At 41.2% G+C, this 14,787-nt stretch overlaps 1 protein-coding gene across 1 annotated transcript; it reads right to left on the bottom strand.

Annotated features, from left to right (window-relative positions):
- Window positions 1-3: 3 nt before the first annotated feature.
- grm6b (glutamate receptor, metabotropic 6b) lies at window positions 4-13,025 on the bottom strand. The gene is made up of 10 exons (XM_072382808.1): window positions 11,171-13,025; window positions 7,997-8,213; window positions 7,031-7,166; window positions 6,743-6,897; window positions 6,320-6,460; window positions 6,009-6,209; window positions 5,145-5,284; window positions 3,824-4,447; window positions 3,440-3,751; window positions 4-1,498 (listed from the first exon to the last, which is right to left on the bottom strand). The coding sequence occupies exons 1-10, from the start codon at window positions 11,705-11,707 to the stop codon at window positions 1,259-1,261; spliced, it is 2,703 nt and encodes a 900-aa protein (XP_072238909.1). The 5' UTR covers window positions 11,708-13,025; the 3' UTR covers window positions 4-1,258.
- Window positions 13,026-14,787: the final 1,762 nt, after the last annotated feature.

Raw genomic sequence — 14,787 nt, 5'->3', positions numbered from 1 at the left:
AGGTTTACAAACGGTTCTTTCCTTGCATCCATTTCCAAAGGTGCCACTGAGCTGTGCTCTCCTGCAGGGGGCAGTACAAACAACTTTTCACACGTGAGGACGTGAATCTGACAGAGCTCTCACTTGGAGTAAACATGCACTGCACATGGTGGCTGCTGAATCCATTTATAATGAAAAGACTGCACCAGTACAGAGAGACTTCCAGACGAAATGGTCAAACCTGAGTTACACACTGCGATCAAGTAACAATACTGTACAGAAATGTAGGCTGTTGTCGTCTCAGTCGGGTCAATGTCACTGCCATGAATTTTAATCTTTGCCAAAATGAGAATTTGCTGTTGGTTCATGCACGAAAACCTTAGGTTCTCATGCATGGACCTAAAAGAAGCCAGACTTTTGGCATGTTGCCATACCATCTGACCTTTGAGTAGAATGCTTTATGATTTGACAAACAATATGGGGAAATGCCAGGCATTGTTTTTTTTCCACGATAGAGAGGTACCAGGTGAAGGATAAACATCCTGGTAGCAATCACTTGTATCCTGTTTGGATCCATTAAATAAGTCCACAATGAAAACCAGCTTGTGTCATTATAACATTGATTAAAGCAAATTACTGTGCGGCATCAGTGACCACAGATTTCGCTGTGAGCGATTATAGATCTGTGGTTCATCATCAACCTCCCACGGATCTTGGGACGAGTAATGCAGACGAGGTGGTACATTTTTAGCTGCTTTCCTTCCAGTGCAGTGAGAAGAAAAATATCACAACACTCCTCATAAACAATGTTTCAAAACATTCAGGTCTACATATAACACATAATCCATGCAGTGCTTTTGCAGCCAGTGAACAGTTACATTTTATCAGCCTCTTGGGATTCCACATACATGATGTGCATTTTCCTGTGGGACAACGGTTGCCATTTGAGCATTACTAGTTTTCTTAAATAGCTTTTCCCAGGGACAGTTTTAACAATACCTCTTTATCCAGTTGAGGTGTGTGTGTGGTAAGTTTAGTTTGAAGTCGACTCCACAACACTCTATCTTTGCAGTTCGTGTGTGTGTGTGTTTTGCAAAGTTCTCATTCTTTTTGTGCGTCAGGCCAGGTTGAATAGTTATCTAAATAAGCATAAAAAGAAACATTATCCACCATCTGTCTTTGCTGGTGATTCGGTCCATATATAAAGATAAGAAACCAACAGTCTGATTTCTACAAATGTTGATTTCTCGCTTATCGTCGACCATCTCGTGATGTGTCGTTACTGGGACCTATCCGGCTCTATCTTGGACTCTCCGTTCTGTTTGTCATTGGACTTCTGGGACAGGTGCGTGGACACGGTGGCCGCCTGCGCCACAGCTTTGAAGCTGCGCTTTCTCTTCTGGACGTTCTGCTCCGGGTGGAAGATGATGACGTAAACCTTGGGAATGTAGAGCATGCCCAAGGATACGGTGGCGCTCAGACTCATGGACACCGTCAGAGTGGTGGTCTGGATGAACATCTGCAACAGAGACACAGAAGTCAGAAAAATCTCTCCACATACAGCTGTTCACTGTGGCTGCACAAGTCTACCCCTGAAAAAAAACACTTTTCATCGGAAAGCAGTGTTTTTCCCCCGATGAATGATTTATACCCTGGTTTCCCTGGTTTATGTGGTCAGGAAAGGAGGCTCCTTTAATGGGTTTGACCACTTGTCCTCTCTGCTCTTTCTCTTATTGCAAAATATAATGATAATCAGACTGGCCTCAGACTGGATATATAAATAAGCTGCGAACACACTATTTGAGAAAACCGTACAGGCCAATTACACAAGAAGTCGCATGTGCCATAAATAAGATATATTTATGCCATAAATAAGTCACAAACTATCATTCTGCTGCTCTGTACTACTATCAGCTGCAGAACACCCTCTTATCACACAGGTTGAAGTTTTCTTCTTTTCATCTTCAACATGCTTTTTATTGTCTATTCTTACACTGCTCTCATATCCAAAGAAGGTTTAGTGATTTAGGAGTGAAGTAGAGTGTATGTGTGTGCCCGAGGCGAGCAGGGAGATGGGCTCAGAAGCAGTGAAGGGTGCTTCCATATGTAGTGACAGTCGGCAGACAGGTAGATGACCTCCTCCTACACATGGGTCTGTACATGATGGGCAGATAATCGACACCACTTTTCAGAGTCGAACAAGCTAAATCCCATTTTTCTAAGTGATTAATTGAACAGGATGGTCAAATGGGTCTGCGAGGGGGTTCCTTTCGCCTCTCAGCTCATCTGACCTTGTTTCGGTCCCTTCCTGCCTTCACTTAATTCGCTTCATTTCCATTCGAGAGAGGTGAAAAGACTTCAAAAGCACCTCAGGCTTTAACTGTTTCAGCCTGACTGAGTCATAATGCAGCTCACTATTAGTCAAAGCTTGTCTGTATTTTTTAAATATTCCCTCAGCGGTCTTGTACTTTGTGGCGGCAGAGAATAGCCCACAAGCTAAATTAAACTCTCAGTACAGTGGAAACAGGATGTCCTGGGAGTGCACCAGGAAGCAAATACGATATGACAGGCAGCAAACCCCGATTTCACTTAAAACATCTGAGGGATTCCTTTACTCTCTCACTATTAGCGTGTCTTATTGTGTGACATCATTTGATTCATCTCTCAGTTTAATGCACTCCTATTTATGGAAAGGACAGTACATTATAAATACCTCAATGTAGTGAAATCTTATCATTTGTTTAGAAAGTGGAGAAATAGGATTATGTAGAATAACTGAAGACCTGAAAGTATTTTTTAGACTGCTGTTCCAAAATCTCACATTTATTTTACAGCTGAAAAATGTTATAATCTGCAAACAATCTGATGATGAAAAAACAGCTATAGTCATTTTTTTTGGGTTGAGTAGCAGTCTATTCATTAATCTATTATCCATTCATGATCATTAATGATTCAATAATATGTTAAGTGGCATATCCTGCAATCAGGATTAAAAAGAAAAATTCTAACTATTATATTAACTGTTATGTATATAAAGTTATAGTACAAATAATGTATTACATCATAATCTAAAAGCTCATCATGCTGTCAAACAATGATGATTTGTCATTTTTCCCGGACAGGTGATGAAATCGGTCAAATGGTCTAAGTTACATTAATGACAATCTATTGGAAGAAACATAATATTTAGGAATATATTTTCTTTAGTGTAGCATCACATAAAAACAGGAATTGCCCTTTTCATTACGTTTGAACTAGGAATTTACCTTCAAAAATGCTGTTACTACAGTGGCCCAGAAGGGACAAATAAAACACTAGAGCAGACTTTCCTTGCTCTTATGGAGCACTTGTAGATGTCATTTCATCATCACATTTCATCTAAATTCTAAACTTTTTTAAATATCAGGCTCTTCTAATGCCTGGCAGTGACCAGTGAGGTCTGCAAAATTGGATTTCCCACCTTCTCTGTAGACTGTGCTGTGCCAAAGAATATGGGCACAAAGGCCAGCCAGATGATGCAGGTGGTGTACATGGTGAAGCCAATGGGCTTGGCCTCGTTGAAAGTCTCAGGAACTCCTCTGCTCTTTATCGCATACACCGTACAGGTGATCATCAGCACGATACTGTAGCTCAGACACAATATGAGGGACAGGTCGGACATGTCACACTTGAGGATTCCACGGGCAAACTCTGGGTTTGGAGGCTTCTGCTCCTCGTAGTCGATGATTGTGTGAGGGGGCATCACGGCAAACCAGATGAACACCCCAAGTAACTGTAGAGAAAGGAGCGTCAGATTGCCAAAAAGATGTGCCCATGTACGTGAAAGAAGCATTCACAAGCTTACCTGCACTGATATGAGTATAAAGGTGATAATCAGCTGAGAGGTGGGGCTGATAAACTTGGGAGGTGTGACTGACTTCTTGCCCTGTTCAAAGATGCGGTAGATCCGGTTAGTTTTGGTGAGCATGGCGGCGTAGCTAATGCACATACCGAGCCCCAACAGCAGCCGGCGGAAGGCACACACAGCCACACTGGGTTCTGCAATCATGAGGAAGGTGATGAGATAGATGATGAAAATGCCCGTCAGCAGCACATAGCTGAGCTCTCTCCCAGAGGCCCGAACGATGGGTGTGTCATTGAAACGCATGAAGGTGCCTATGACTCCGGTAGTGGCAAGAATGCCGAGGATTGCCAGGAAGACAGGAATGATGGCCCAAGGAGAGCTCCACTCCAGCTTTATGATGGGTGTTGGCCGACAACCCGTGCGGTTCTTAAAGGGCCTCATGTTGAAAGGGCACATGTCACAGGTGAACTCATCCAGCTGATACTGGTACCCATCACAAAGCTCACAGTGCCAGCAGCAGGGAACACCCTTTACCATTTTCTTCCTCTCACCGGGCTCACAGGGGAAACTGCACACTGACTCTGGGATTTTACGGTCCCCTCCTGACCACTGCATCTCCTCCACCTAGGATAGATGTTCAAATACACTCCTTAAAAGATCATGCAATCACAAGCTGAACTTGAGCTAGGCACAATGGTGAATTCTTGAAAGTACTTTTCATCTTCTTGGCAAGAAAATGCCTCCCCAAATACTGATGTGAATGCTAAGATTCAACAGTTAGCCTATCATTACAACTGGAAAAAACAAATCAGCTACACTGAAGGGACAAACTCTTGGAAGTTTCTACACCTGTGCAAGAAACAATCCTGTAAATGACCCCCTGTTAAAAAAAAAAAAAACTCCCAATTTACATTTTGCTTTTTGTAATGAATAAAAGTTATAGCATGGTAATGAGTATTAGCACAAAGCCCATTTAACTGTGTTCTGGCAAAGGAACCTTGCCACAGAGACTGGAAATGGGGAGAGATTCAATTTTATTTAGTTGTAAAGGTTTTGTACGGAACAATTGAATGGATGTGAACAGTCACTACCTTGATTCACCTCTGGATGCTTAACAACATCATGGTAAGTAGAAAAAAGGAAAATCAGTGCATGTTAGCATGTTAGAAGTGTTGGTAGTAGAAGATTTATATCTTTATATCTTTGGACAAAGCCAGAAGTTTCCTCAGTTCCAGTCTTTATACCAAGTTATTATGTTATCCTTTTAACCAACTCAAAGTAAGAAAGCAAGTTATTTTATTTCTGAAGATCAATCATTTACATTGAGTCGCAAGTGGTTTGTCCATTGGCCGATAACCTTGTAGCCGGGGTTGCTGACATTGGACATTTGGTACTGGAAGATGTCATACCGACCAGGGGCGTCTCCGTTCTCATTGAACATTACTCCAGTTCCTGCGCTGCCTGTTAAATGGAGACAGAGTTTTAATAACCTGCACACTAAAGAAAGAGGAGACAGCAGATGAGGAATTCAAGCTGTCTTAGCTGGCTGAGAGAACACCCACACACTGTTGAATGTAACTTGTATTGCTTACTTCAGGCTTGTGCAATCATGTGAAAGCTGAGTCCAGGATGCTTTTTAGTGAAGGCTCTCCTCCATGCATACTCTTTCAGTGCACTCTGCTCTGCAGCCCTAACATGATTGAATGTTCCTCTCAGGTCCCTGCAGGCACTCAATCAGAAAGTCTTCTATACAAGCCAAGGTCATCCAGCGAGAGGAGAGCAGTAAATAGGCTTTCATAAAACTCTCTTTTTTTGTGTCCTTTTTCAAACTAAGCCTTTTTTCTTTATTTTCATGAAAGATGTGGATGAAAAGTGGGAGTGTTATGTACAGAGAAAAGAAAGGAGGTAGCCCCGGGGGAGCAAGCTTTGAAGAAATGCACTGTGTTGTGCAGCTCGGTACATTACCAGAAATATCTTAAACCTTCCTTCTTTAAGCTGACCTCTCTTCTGCTGTTTTCTCTTTTGAATTAGATTTTTTTCCCATTTATTTATTTATTTTTCAAAACATCTGCTGTGAATGGAAAAAAGGTTTGCCAACGTTATGAAAGTCCCCTTTCATCTAAATCATTGTGTTTTTCATGAGAAAGGTCAAGAGACACTAAAAAGATTATAATTTAAACCTTACCATTGAAGTTTACAGCGTGAATATACTGGAGGAGCATCTGTCCTTCCACGGGGTCCATCTTCTCGCAGACCCCCATGGAGCCGGGGCAGAGGTCCATGTGCATGCTGTGCAGAGCGTGGGCCATGGCATACACAGCATCGATCACAAACTGAACCTTGCCCTCCTGCTCATACTGAGAGTCTCGACTGATTCTTTCTTCACCTAGCAGACAACATGGCGATGATGAGGAGGACAAAGTGCGCGCTAACACAGATAAATTTAGCTTTACAGGTTCAATTGCATCCCTGCAGGTTAAACTGTAGCTCCCTCACCTGTACATTTTCTTCTACCAGGGTCGTATTTTATGCCAGGTCGAGTTAGTTTGCACTTAAAGTCGTCCTCCCAAAATTCTGCGAACCAGATGTTTCTTCTGTTGTTTTCTAGAGACCTTGAAGTGAAGTACTGGTCGAACCCTGTATTTAACATAAATTTTATTTTGATTAAAGATAGTGTACATTTCTAGTAAGAAATATGTCCTAAAACCAAAAAAAAGAACAAGAATGTACAGCTCATACGTGTCAAAACTATCAAATCAGAGGTTTATCACACTATCAGTGATTCTTTTCTTCTTTTTTTTTTGCTTTCTTATTAGACTTGTCTGTCTGTGTCATATGCCACATGCTTTTGAAGGTATTTGAATCATATTGCATCAAACAGACCCAGAAGTAACAATCTGATTTAATATATTGTCCTACCATCAATAGAGGCTCTTTTGGGCAGGATAGTGACAGCGCCCTCAGCCACCTCCTCCTGATCTTCAATGGGGGAGTTTTTGGCCCCCCAACTGTCGGATCCAACAAATAGGAAGTGGCCTGTCAGGTTGGATTTTTTTGCAGTCTGTAACACCCGTCTGAAACAGAGCACATAGATAAATCACATTCTTTCTAAATGACAATCAAATAATATAAAACAGCTTCCTTGTGCACATTTCATCATCGGCTGACTTTATATCGACAAATAGCACAAAGAAGAGCTTGACTCACTTTATGTCATCCTCGTTGGCAAAGATGATGACCCCACGAGCGTTAGAGGTCTCCATCAGTCTCTTGATGATTTTTTCAAACTCCCCTGGTCTGGGCTCTCTAGGGATTCTTATGGACTGTGCAATACACAGCCCTCCTGTGTGAGAGACATCACAAACTTGTTGGTAGAACTAAACATCCCTAATATCTTCTGCTAAAATAACTCTAAAATAAGGCTCTGTGTTACATACTGTCATACAAAGATGGCACGTAAGCATGCTCTTCCTCAGGATTATCAGTATAATTTGCAGAAATATAGCATGATAACTTGTTAGGTAAGATGATGCACAGGCTAAACTATATTTACACTGTACGTGCACATCATTAGCGTTGTAATTGCAAGCATTTTAAACAATTTGTACACATTCAGTCTCTCAATAGCGTGGCTGTTACTCTATAAACCAGGAATAAAAGGCTCTTACGCTGTGTTCAGAATGTGTTCATTAAAAATTCATGACTACAAGAATATAGTCACACGAGGAGCTTTAAAACTCACGCTAACATGCTCACAATGGCATTGCTAACGTGCCATTGTTTAGCAACTAAAATGTTTCGGATACTCATTTGTCACGCTGGCACCAGAGAAGCAGCTTAAACACACAGTACAGCTGAGGCTGCTGGGAATTTGCATTTTTTGTCGTCATATAAATGTCTGTACAAAATTTCACAGCAAACCATCCAAAAAAAATCATATTGACATATTTACTGTCAATTACTGGTGTGTGAGGTTTAATTAAATTAAATCTGAACTCTTGTCAGAACATTCATGCTTTTAAACCTATATGATGGCTTGCCCTGTTAGTCTTTGAGTATTAAAGGATTGCTCTCTCCTATTTTAGTCTTTTAATGAGCAAGAACAGTACAGCTTGATGAGTAATCCCTCTACATCACAACAGTGAATTTACGTTCATACAGCTAGAACTCAACCTGCTTCTCTGGATATCTGTAGGAAGGCGTCGACTCCGCTCTCTCCATAGTTGCCCTCAGAGGCCAGTGTGGAGACGTAGTTCCAACCCATGGCTTTGACTATGTCCACCATGGCCTGGGCCTGGTAGGAGTCGGGAGGCACCACACGGGAGAAGAACTCATAGCGGCTCTTGTCACTCAGCTCTGGGGCAGTGGAGGCGTAGCTGATCTGGGGGATCTGAGACACATGGATGGGTCAGCGGTGATGAAAGAGTCTGGCCAAGTGGAAAACATGAGCAGCTCTGATTATTAGGCCAATACATGAACCAAAAGGTAAAAGGGATGACAAGAAGGGGCAATGAACCATGTGAAAGGATGATGCACCACTTAGTCACAAACAAGCCCTTAACAGAGTTTTAATGGAAGCTTTCCACATTTATGCTGGCCAGTTGTGCGTTAAGATCTCAAATTTGGTCTGCGTTCAACGCTCGAACAGAAACAGTGCTGAGGATATATCCAATAGCACAGTGAAATACAAATTAAACAAACTACTGCTGTAAAAGCATTTGTTTAAGGGGAAAAATGATGTGGAGATTAATTTACTAGTGTGCTACTTCTTTAATGACACAGTTTATGTCGACAGTCTCAACCCCGAATCTGCTAATGCTGGTGCCCCTGCGTGGCTTAACGTCAGGTCCTCTGGAGGGGACGAGGAGAGAAAGGTAGACACAAGGGGTAGTGAAGGGAGAAGGAGAGAGGAGCGAGAACCATTTCACAGATTATCTGGAAGGATTATAGGGGTTTTAGGCAAATTATGTTAAGCACAGCAGGAGAGACAGAGATCAAGAGACTAGAAAAAGGTTAGCATTTCTCAGCTGTAAGCCATACAATATATTTAATTCTGATGGCCACATGCAGCTTAAAATTGACACTCAGTTTTAACCCCATCCACCTAACATTTCCTAGTCAGCCTCCATGGTCCAGAACACATCCTCAACCATGGCTGAATTTCTGCCAAACTGAAACTTTTCTACCACCTTTTGAAAGAGACCAGTCCAGCGACGGACATCAGTTTCCAAATGAGGTCTGTCTCAGTGTCTTAGAGGTAATCAAATGTTTGCACACACATTTGTACTGAACAATAATCCTCTGCAAATTAATCCCAAAAGGCATCTGCTTTAATTCACATGAAAGAAACAATGAGCTCCATCAATAACATAACTATCCTTTTATAGTCTAGTCTGACCCAACACTGAAAAAGAGGCAGCAGCAAACATATGAGCTGCATCTATTAATGGGTTACTGGAGAAAATTTGCTTTCCAATGTTTGCAGAAATAACAGCTAATTTTTTTGTCATTATCCTAAATAGATACATTTTAAAGAAAATGATTTTCTATAATTACAAACTATCATTAGAAAACAGGCAGTAATCACTGATTATTTTCAGTCTCGGTTGATGCTTTCTGTTGCTTTCTGAAGCTTTATTTAGGAAGCTTTCATTTAGTGTAAAAATGAGAAACAAGTCTATTTTGCAGGTTCCAAGAGCCAGATGTGAATCAAAAATTTGCTTCAATTGGCTGGTGAGTTGTCAAAACCCCTGAGATGTTGCAGCTACATATGTGCGATGAACAGCAAACCTGAACATTTCATTCATCTGTCAGTCAACAACACCATCAGAGGAGGCTGAAACAGCTTCCATGTTGGTTAAGAGCTGATTTCCAATTTATAGTGGACATCAATCTAGAAGTATCCTCAGTCCAGAAAGCCGCACATATGGAAAGTGGGAGGAAACACACCATTTAGCTAGATCTACTCTGCCCGGGTCACAAGTTTCTGTTATCCTCGAAGCAGCGTCATCTTGCTGCCCTGATACTCTATTTTCAGCCCCAGGTCCCGAGCTGCTGAGAGGGGCTTAGTGGAGGTTGGAATCTATAATTTTGTAGTTAACATCTGCCTTGTGTGCAAACTGCTTCTCCTTTGCTCTCAAATCAGCATGCTCACCATAAGGAATGCAATAACAAGCTTCATCCATGAAAATAAAAATATTTGTTAGTTTTTTTTTTGTTTTTTTTAGATATTTCTAGATATATAACAACAAAATGTGTATCCATCATTGCATATATAGGTATTGTGCAATCAGTGTCATATCAAATCCATGTCAAGGGTCAGTCATCTGAAAAACAAAAATTAAACACTGCCCACATAACATGGATTAGCCTGCATGACAATGGATTCAGAGCCCTGTGAAATAGTTCAGCCGGCAATACAGCAGTTCATTCTGATTACACACCTTGTTACACTGTCATTATCAAATCGGACTGAATAAGGTAAACGTCTGTCATTGTTCAGAGGCAATAAGTTAAGTGTAGCGTCAAATACCTTAATGAGATTCTACTATGAATTGTTCAACCTCACTATGCCCATTGTTGTGTACAAGACTGACAAATATAAGGATTTAATGATTGCAGAGGGGCACATTATCGTCTGATGTCAAATTCAATAGGAACTATAACGATGCAGATGATTCTGAATAAGATCTGCCGGGAAGTACGTCAGTGGGCAGGCACTGGTAGAATTAGTAAAACAGGAAATACTACTAGTTCCAGCTTGTTCCAGCCATCAAACAAATCTTTAAAAGTGTGAGTTCTGACAAATTTGAGGTCTTCTTATTGAGCACTAATGGTCACTGCTCTGGTTAAAGCTGCGATGAATTAATGCAATTAATGATATCATATATTGTATATTATAAAAAAATAATCTAATGCCTACACTTAGTGCTTCTATGCTGGCCATTAAAGATTAAGCAATATCTTAAGCCGGCATTACTCATTAATTATGGATATCAGAGGCTTGAAGAAAATGTATTTTTTTTCATCTTTTATCTTTATTTTGCCATCATGAGAAAATGGAGAATAGAAATACAGGGTAACACTAAAGTACTACAGAACACCCATAATATTCTAAATTTTTATTCAGTTTTCAGCAAAAAGCGATCAGTTTGGAGTAACTGATCTCTGTAACTGTCCTGGGACCCATCTCAATTATCTTGGGCTCAACACTTAGATGGAACCTCTACTCTAGATCATGTGCCTCTCTATTTCTGTTTCCCTTGCAGTTTGTGGTTTCCATTTGTGTTCGCTTATTTTACTGGGAAGAAGGGCAGTCATAAATATTGAGAACAAGAGAAAACTCACAGAAAACAGTCTGAGCACATTGGCCACCATGATGGACACCGAGCTGCCCGATGCCCCAATCACGGCGACCACCCTCTCTGGTTTGGGGATGATGGGGGGCTCTCCATTTGAGCAGCGCACACCTGAGTTGTCCTTCTGAATGAGGGCCTGGACAAAGGTGAGCGACTGCTCCAGGGCGTAGGTGTCTCTGGAGCAGGTATCCAGGATTCGAGCCCCAAGAGTGATGTTTGGCAGCAGGTCAGGGTCACTGTTGATCTGGTCCAGGGCGTACAGCATAGCTTCCAGTCGATGGATCCCCTTTTCTCTCTTGATCTCCCCACAGGGGACCCCCGCAGGCCCTCGAGAGTGTACAGGAAAGAGCCCGCCCAGGGTGATGTCGCCCTCGATTTTGATGGACTGAGGCTGGGTGCCCTGCTGGGCTTGCGAGACCGAACTGATACCCACCAGAAGAATCCAAAGCAGCTGAAGCCATGTTGGGTATCTAATTAACGTACCGAGCCAGCAGAAGAGATGAGTTGAACGGGCCTCTGATGTCATGATGAAGATCAGCAGAGGTACTGACAGCACCAGGCCACTCCCTCTACCTTTGACAGCTGAGGGCAATCAGAGAAGAGGTATTAAGCTCTGATTACCGCTTATCCTTAGCTTGCATGACTTTTATAGACTCAGTCCTCCCTGAAGGGATGGAAAAATTCCACACTTCATTTCTATGTTTTATGTGAGTTGGTCACGTATCCGAGACTGTGTTCTTGCAAAACATCTAAATATAGGGTGTAGCTTTGATGATTACAGTGCATAGGAAGGTTTTAAGACTCTTTCAAATGTTCAAATCAGCTATATTTCAGACTCATCTTGAAATGTATTCAGTTTTTATTGCCATCAGTCTATATACATTATAGCTTAATGACAAAGCAAAGGTTTTAAGTGTGTTTTGATCCTTTGCAAAAAATCCAATTTAAAGAAATACTAACAACCTTATATATGACACAAGTGAGCACTGATACTTTCCTCTTTAAGTTGATGGTCTTTTTTAAATGGAAGACCAAACCACAGGTTGAGAAAAACAGCCGTAGACCCGTGAAACAGGATTGTGTCAATGCGCAGGTTTGGTGAAGGATACTAGAACATTTTTAGCAACACTCAAAGTGCCCAAACAGAAGGTAACCTCCATTGTTTTCAAATGGAAGAAGTTTGGAATCCCCAACAGACTCACCAGATCTGTCTGTGTAGCTTAACTGTTAACTTTCTACAGAAGCAATTCCAAATTAAAAGGCCTTGTGGAATTTGTAAAAAGGCATCTGAATCATTATGAAAACCATGAAATGTGAAATCTTCTGATCTGATGAAACAAAGACTGAACTATTTGGCAAGGTGGAAGGAAACTTGGTCCTGATGATCACCTCAATTATACAATTCATCTAGTAAAGCATGGCGATGGCGGCGTCATTCTGTGGGGATAGTTTTCTCTGACAGGGACAGGTTGGGACCAGTTGGGAAAGGGAAAGATTTGAGGAAAAGAAAAATCACTTTAGGGAGCACACATGAATGAAAGCCTTCCTCATAGTGCTAATGAAGGTTTACGTGTCATTAAGACAGAAACTTAAAGCATACAGCCAAGAAAACACAGGAATGGCATCAGGAAATCTCAGGAAATCTCTATGAAAAGCCTCATCTGGAGAGACCTGAAAATGGGTGAGCACTGACACTTTAACCTGGTTTAAATTTGCTTCCAAGAAGCTTGGGAGGAAACTCTCAAAGAAAATGTGTGCCAGGCTTGAGGGAAGAAGAGTCCCAAGAAGACTTTAGGCAGTTGTTGCTGCCAAATGTGCTTAGTACTAAGTGAAGGGTTTTAACAGTTTATTTCAGTCTTTTATTTTTAATAATATCACTAGAAGGGGTTGTTGTTAAAAAAAAGTATAGATTGGAGAGGGGGAAAAATGTGGAAAATGAACATTTCGACATGTCTCTTCAATTCTGCACAGCAGAATCCATGTTTTAGTTGCACGACAAAAAGGGAGCTGTCAGTTGCTCTGTGAAACTGGTGATATCCTTACTTGTTTTTAAAGCGTATAGACGCGCAAACAGCACCTGCCATCTAACATCTGATTTTGTGCTCTAAATCAGAAGTGAGAAGCTGTAAGAAAAGGGACAAGAACAGTATATGTATACACGTTTGAACAAAAAGAAACGAGACATCAGACTGCATGCAGGTTGGTGCAGAGTGAACACTGGAGGCTTTTATCACGAAGAGCTAAGAGCCGATGATGGCAAACACCATAAATTTTGCAGAACAGAAAACATCACGTTAACTGCCACAGCATTTCATGCTCCAAAGCTGGAGCAGGTTAATTACATCCGCATGAACATCACTGGCAAAATCCACAGTAATCCAGTGAGATTTTCTTTTTCTTCTTCTTTCTTTCTTTCTTGAATTTGCAAATATATAAGCCTTTATATATAATATAAAAATAATCGATATATTTAATATTTCCAGTCAGAATTTTGACATTTCAAAAATTCTTTATAATTTCGTTTTATAGTAATGAAGAAATATGAGGTCTGAATTCTTTAAGAAATACCTTGTTTGAAATTGTGACACATACTTACATTTATACACAAAGTTGTCCTATCCTTCTATTGTTCAACATTTGTGAAACAAAAAGTTGAAACACAAAATCAGCTGAAAAGACTAAGAATCAATAAGTAAACTACAAAACTCACAACTGTTGCGGATGTGTTCCCTTTACAGACAAACAAGGAGTGAAGTGCTGTCTTACCTGTCCATTCTTCATGGACCTGTCTTGATTTTATCCATCACATGAGCTCTTGCAGGCGGGCCTCCAAACATGGTCCAAAATCATGCGATTTATCTACAATCAAGGCTCTTTTCTCCACACCAAAAATAAATCCTCTGTCATGTCAGACAGTCTGCTGTGCACCATCAAAAAATAACTAAAACACCAAAAACAAAGCTCTGAAAAAGAAATGGTTGTGACTTCTAAGAGACAAACTGGGGAAAAAAAAAACCTGAACGCACACTTTTGAGGCTTTAGGGGATGGTATCCTGGCAGAAGCAGAGAGAAGTGCAACATTACAGCAGCGATTTTCTGCGAATCACTGCCAAATCCTTTAAAAGCTCTCCCTCTCTGTCGTTCTTTTTCGTGTGTGTGCGTCTCTCTCCAGGCACCCCCCTCCCTCCCTCCCTCTGTCTCTCTGGTGAACCCCCGCCTCACTCGCTCTTTCAGAGCACTAATGGCCACAGATTGGGATTATCATGCAGGCGTCTGTGAAGAAAGCACTAGGTGGACTAGCCCATACTTTTTTTTTTCATAGTGCTGAAGCAAATGCAGAACCCTCCCCCCTGAGCATTGATGGAACTCTGTCACTTTGAGAGATTAGATGAGCAGCGATTTGATTCATACTATTCCTCTCTCGCCTGCACACATACACTCACTTTTACAAACATGTCAATGCGAGACACAATGGTAAAGAATATCAGAGCACAGGGTAGGTTTCTGCACCACAGAATGCAGCAGGATTAGATTTGCTATTGATTGAGTTGAAGCTCTGAGAAAAGCACCCTCAGATCAGTTTGCAGCTCATCTGTCAATTAGATG

The sequence above is a fragment of the Leuresthes tenuis genome, unplaced genomic scaffold, assembly GCF_036924035.1.
Source record: "Leuresthes tenuis unplaced genomic scaffold, fLeuTen1.0.hap1 SCAF_3, whole genome shotgun sequence".
NCBI classification, from domain to species: Eukaryota; Metazoa; Chordata; class Actinopteri; order Atheriniformes; family Atherinopsidae; genus Leuresthes; species Leuresthes tenuis.
This window is presented reverse-complemented; position numbering and strand designations above follow the sequence as displayed.

Coding starts and splice junctions, on each gene's coding strand:
- grm6b (XM_072382808.1), bottom strand. CDS start 11,707: ATGACATCAGAGGCCCGTTCAACTCATCTCTTCTGCTGGCTCGGTACG. Junction 5,285..6,008: donor TCACGCTGTAAACTTCAATG/GTAAGGTTTAAA, acceptor TCCATTTAACAG/GCAGCGCAGGAACTGGAGTA. Junction 4,448..5,144: donor CAAACCACTTGCGACTCAAT/GTAAATGATTGA, acceptor CATCTATCCTAG/GTGGAGGAGATGCAGTGGTC.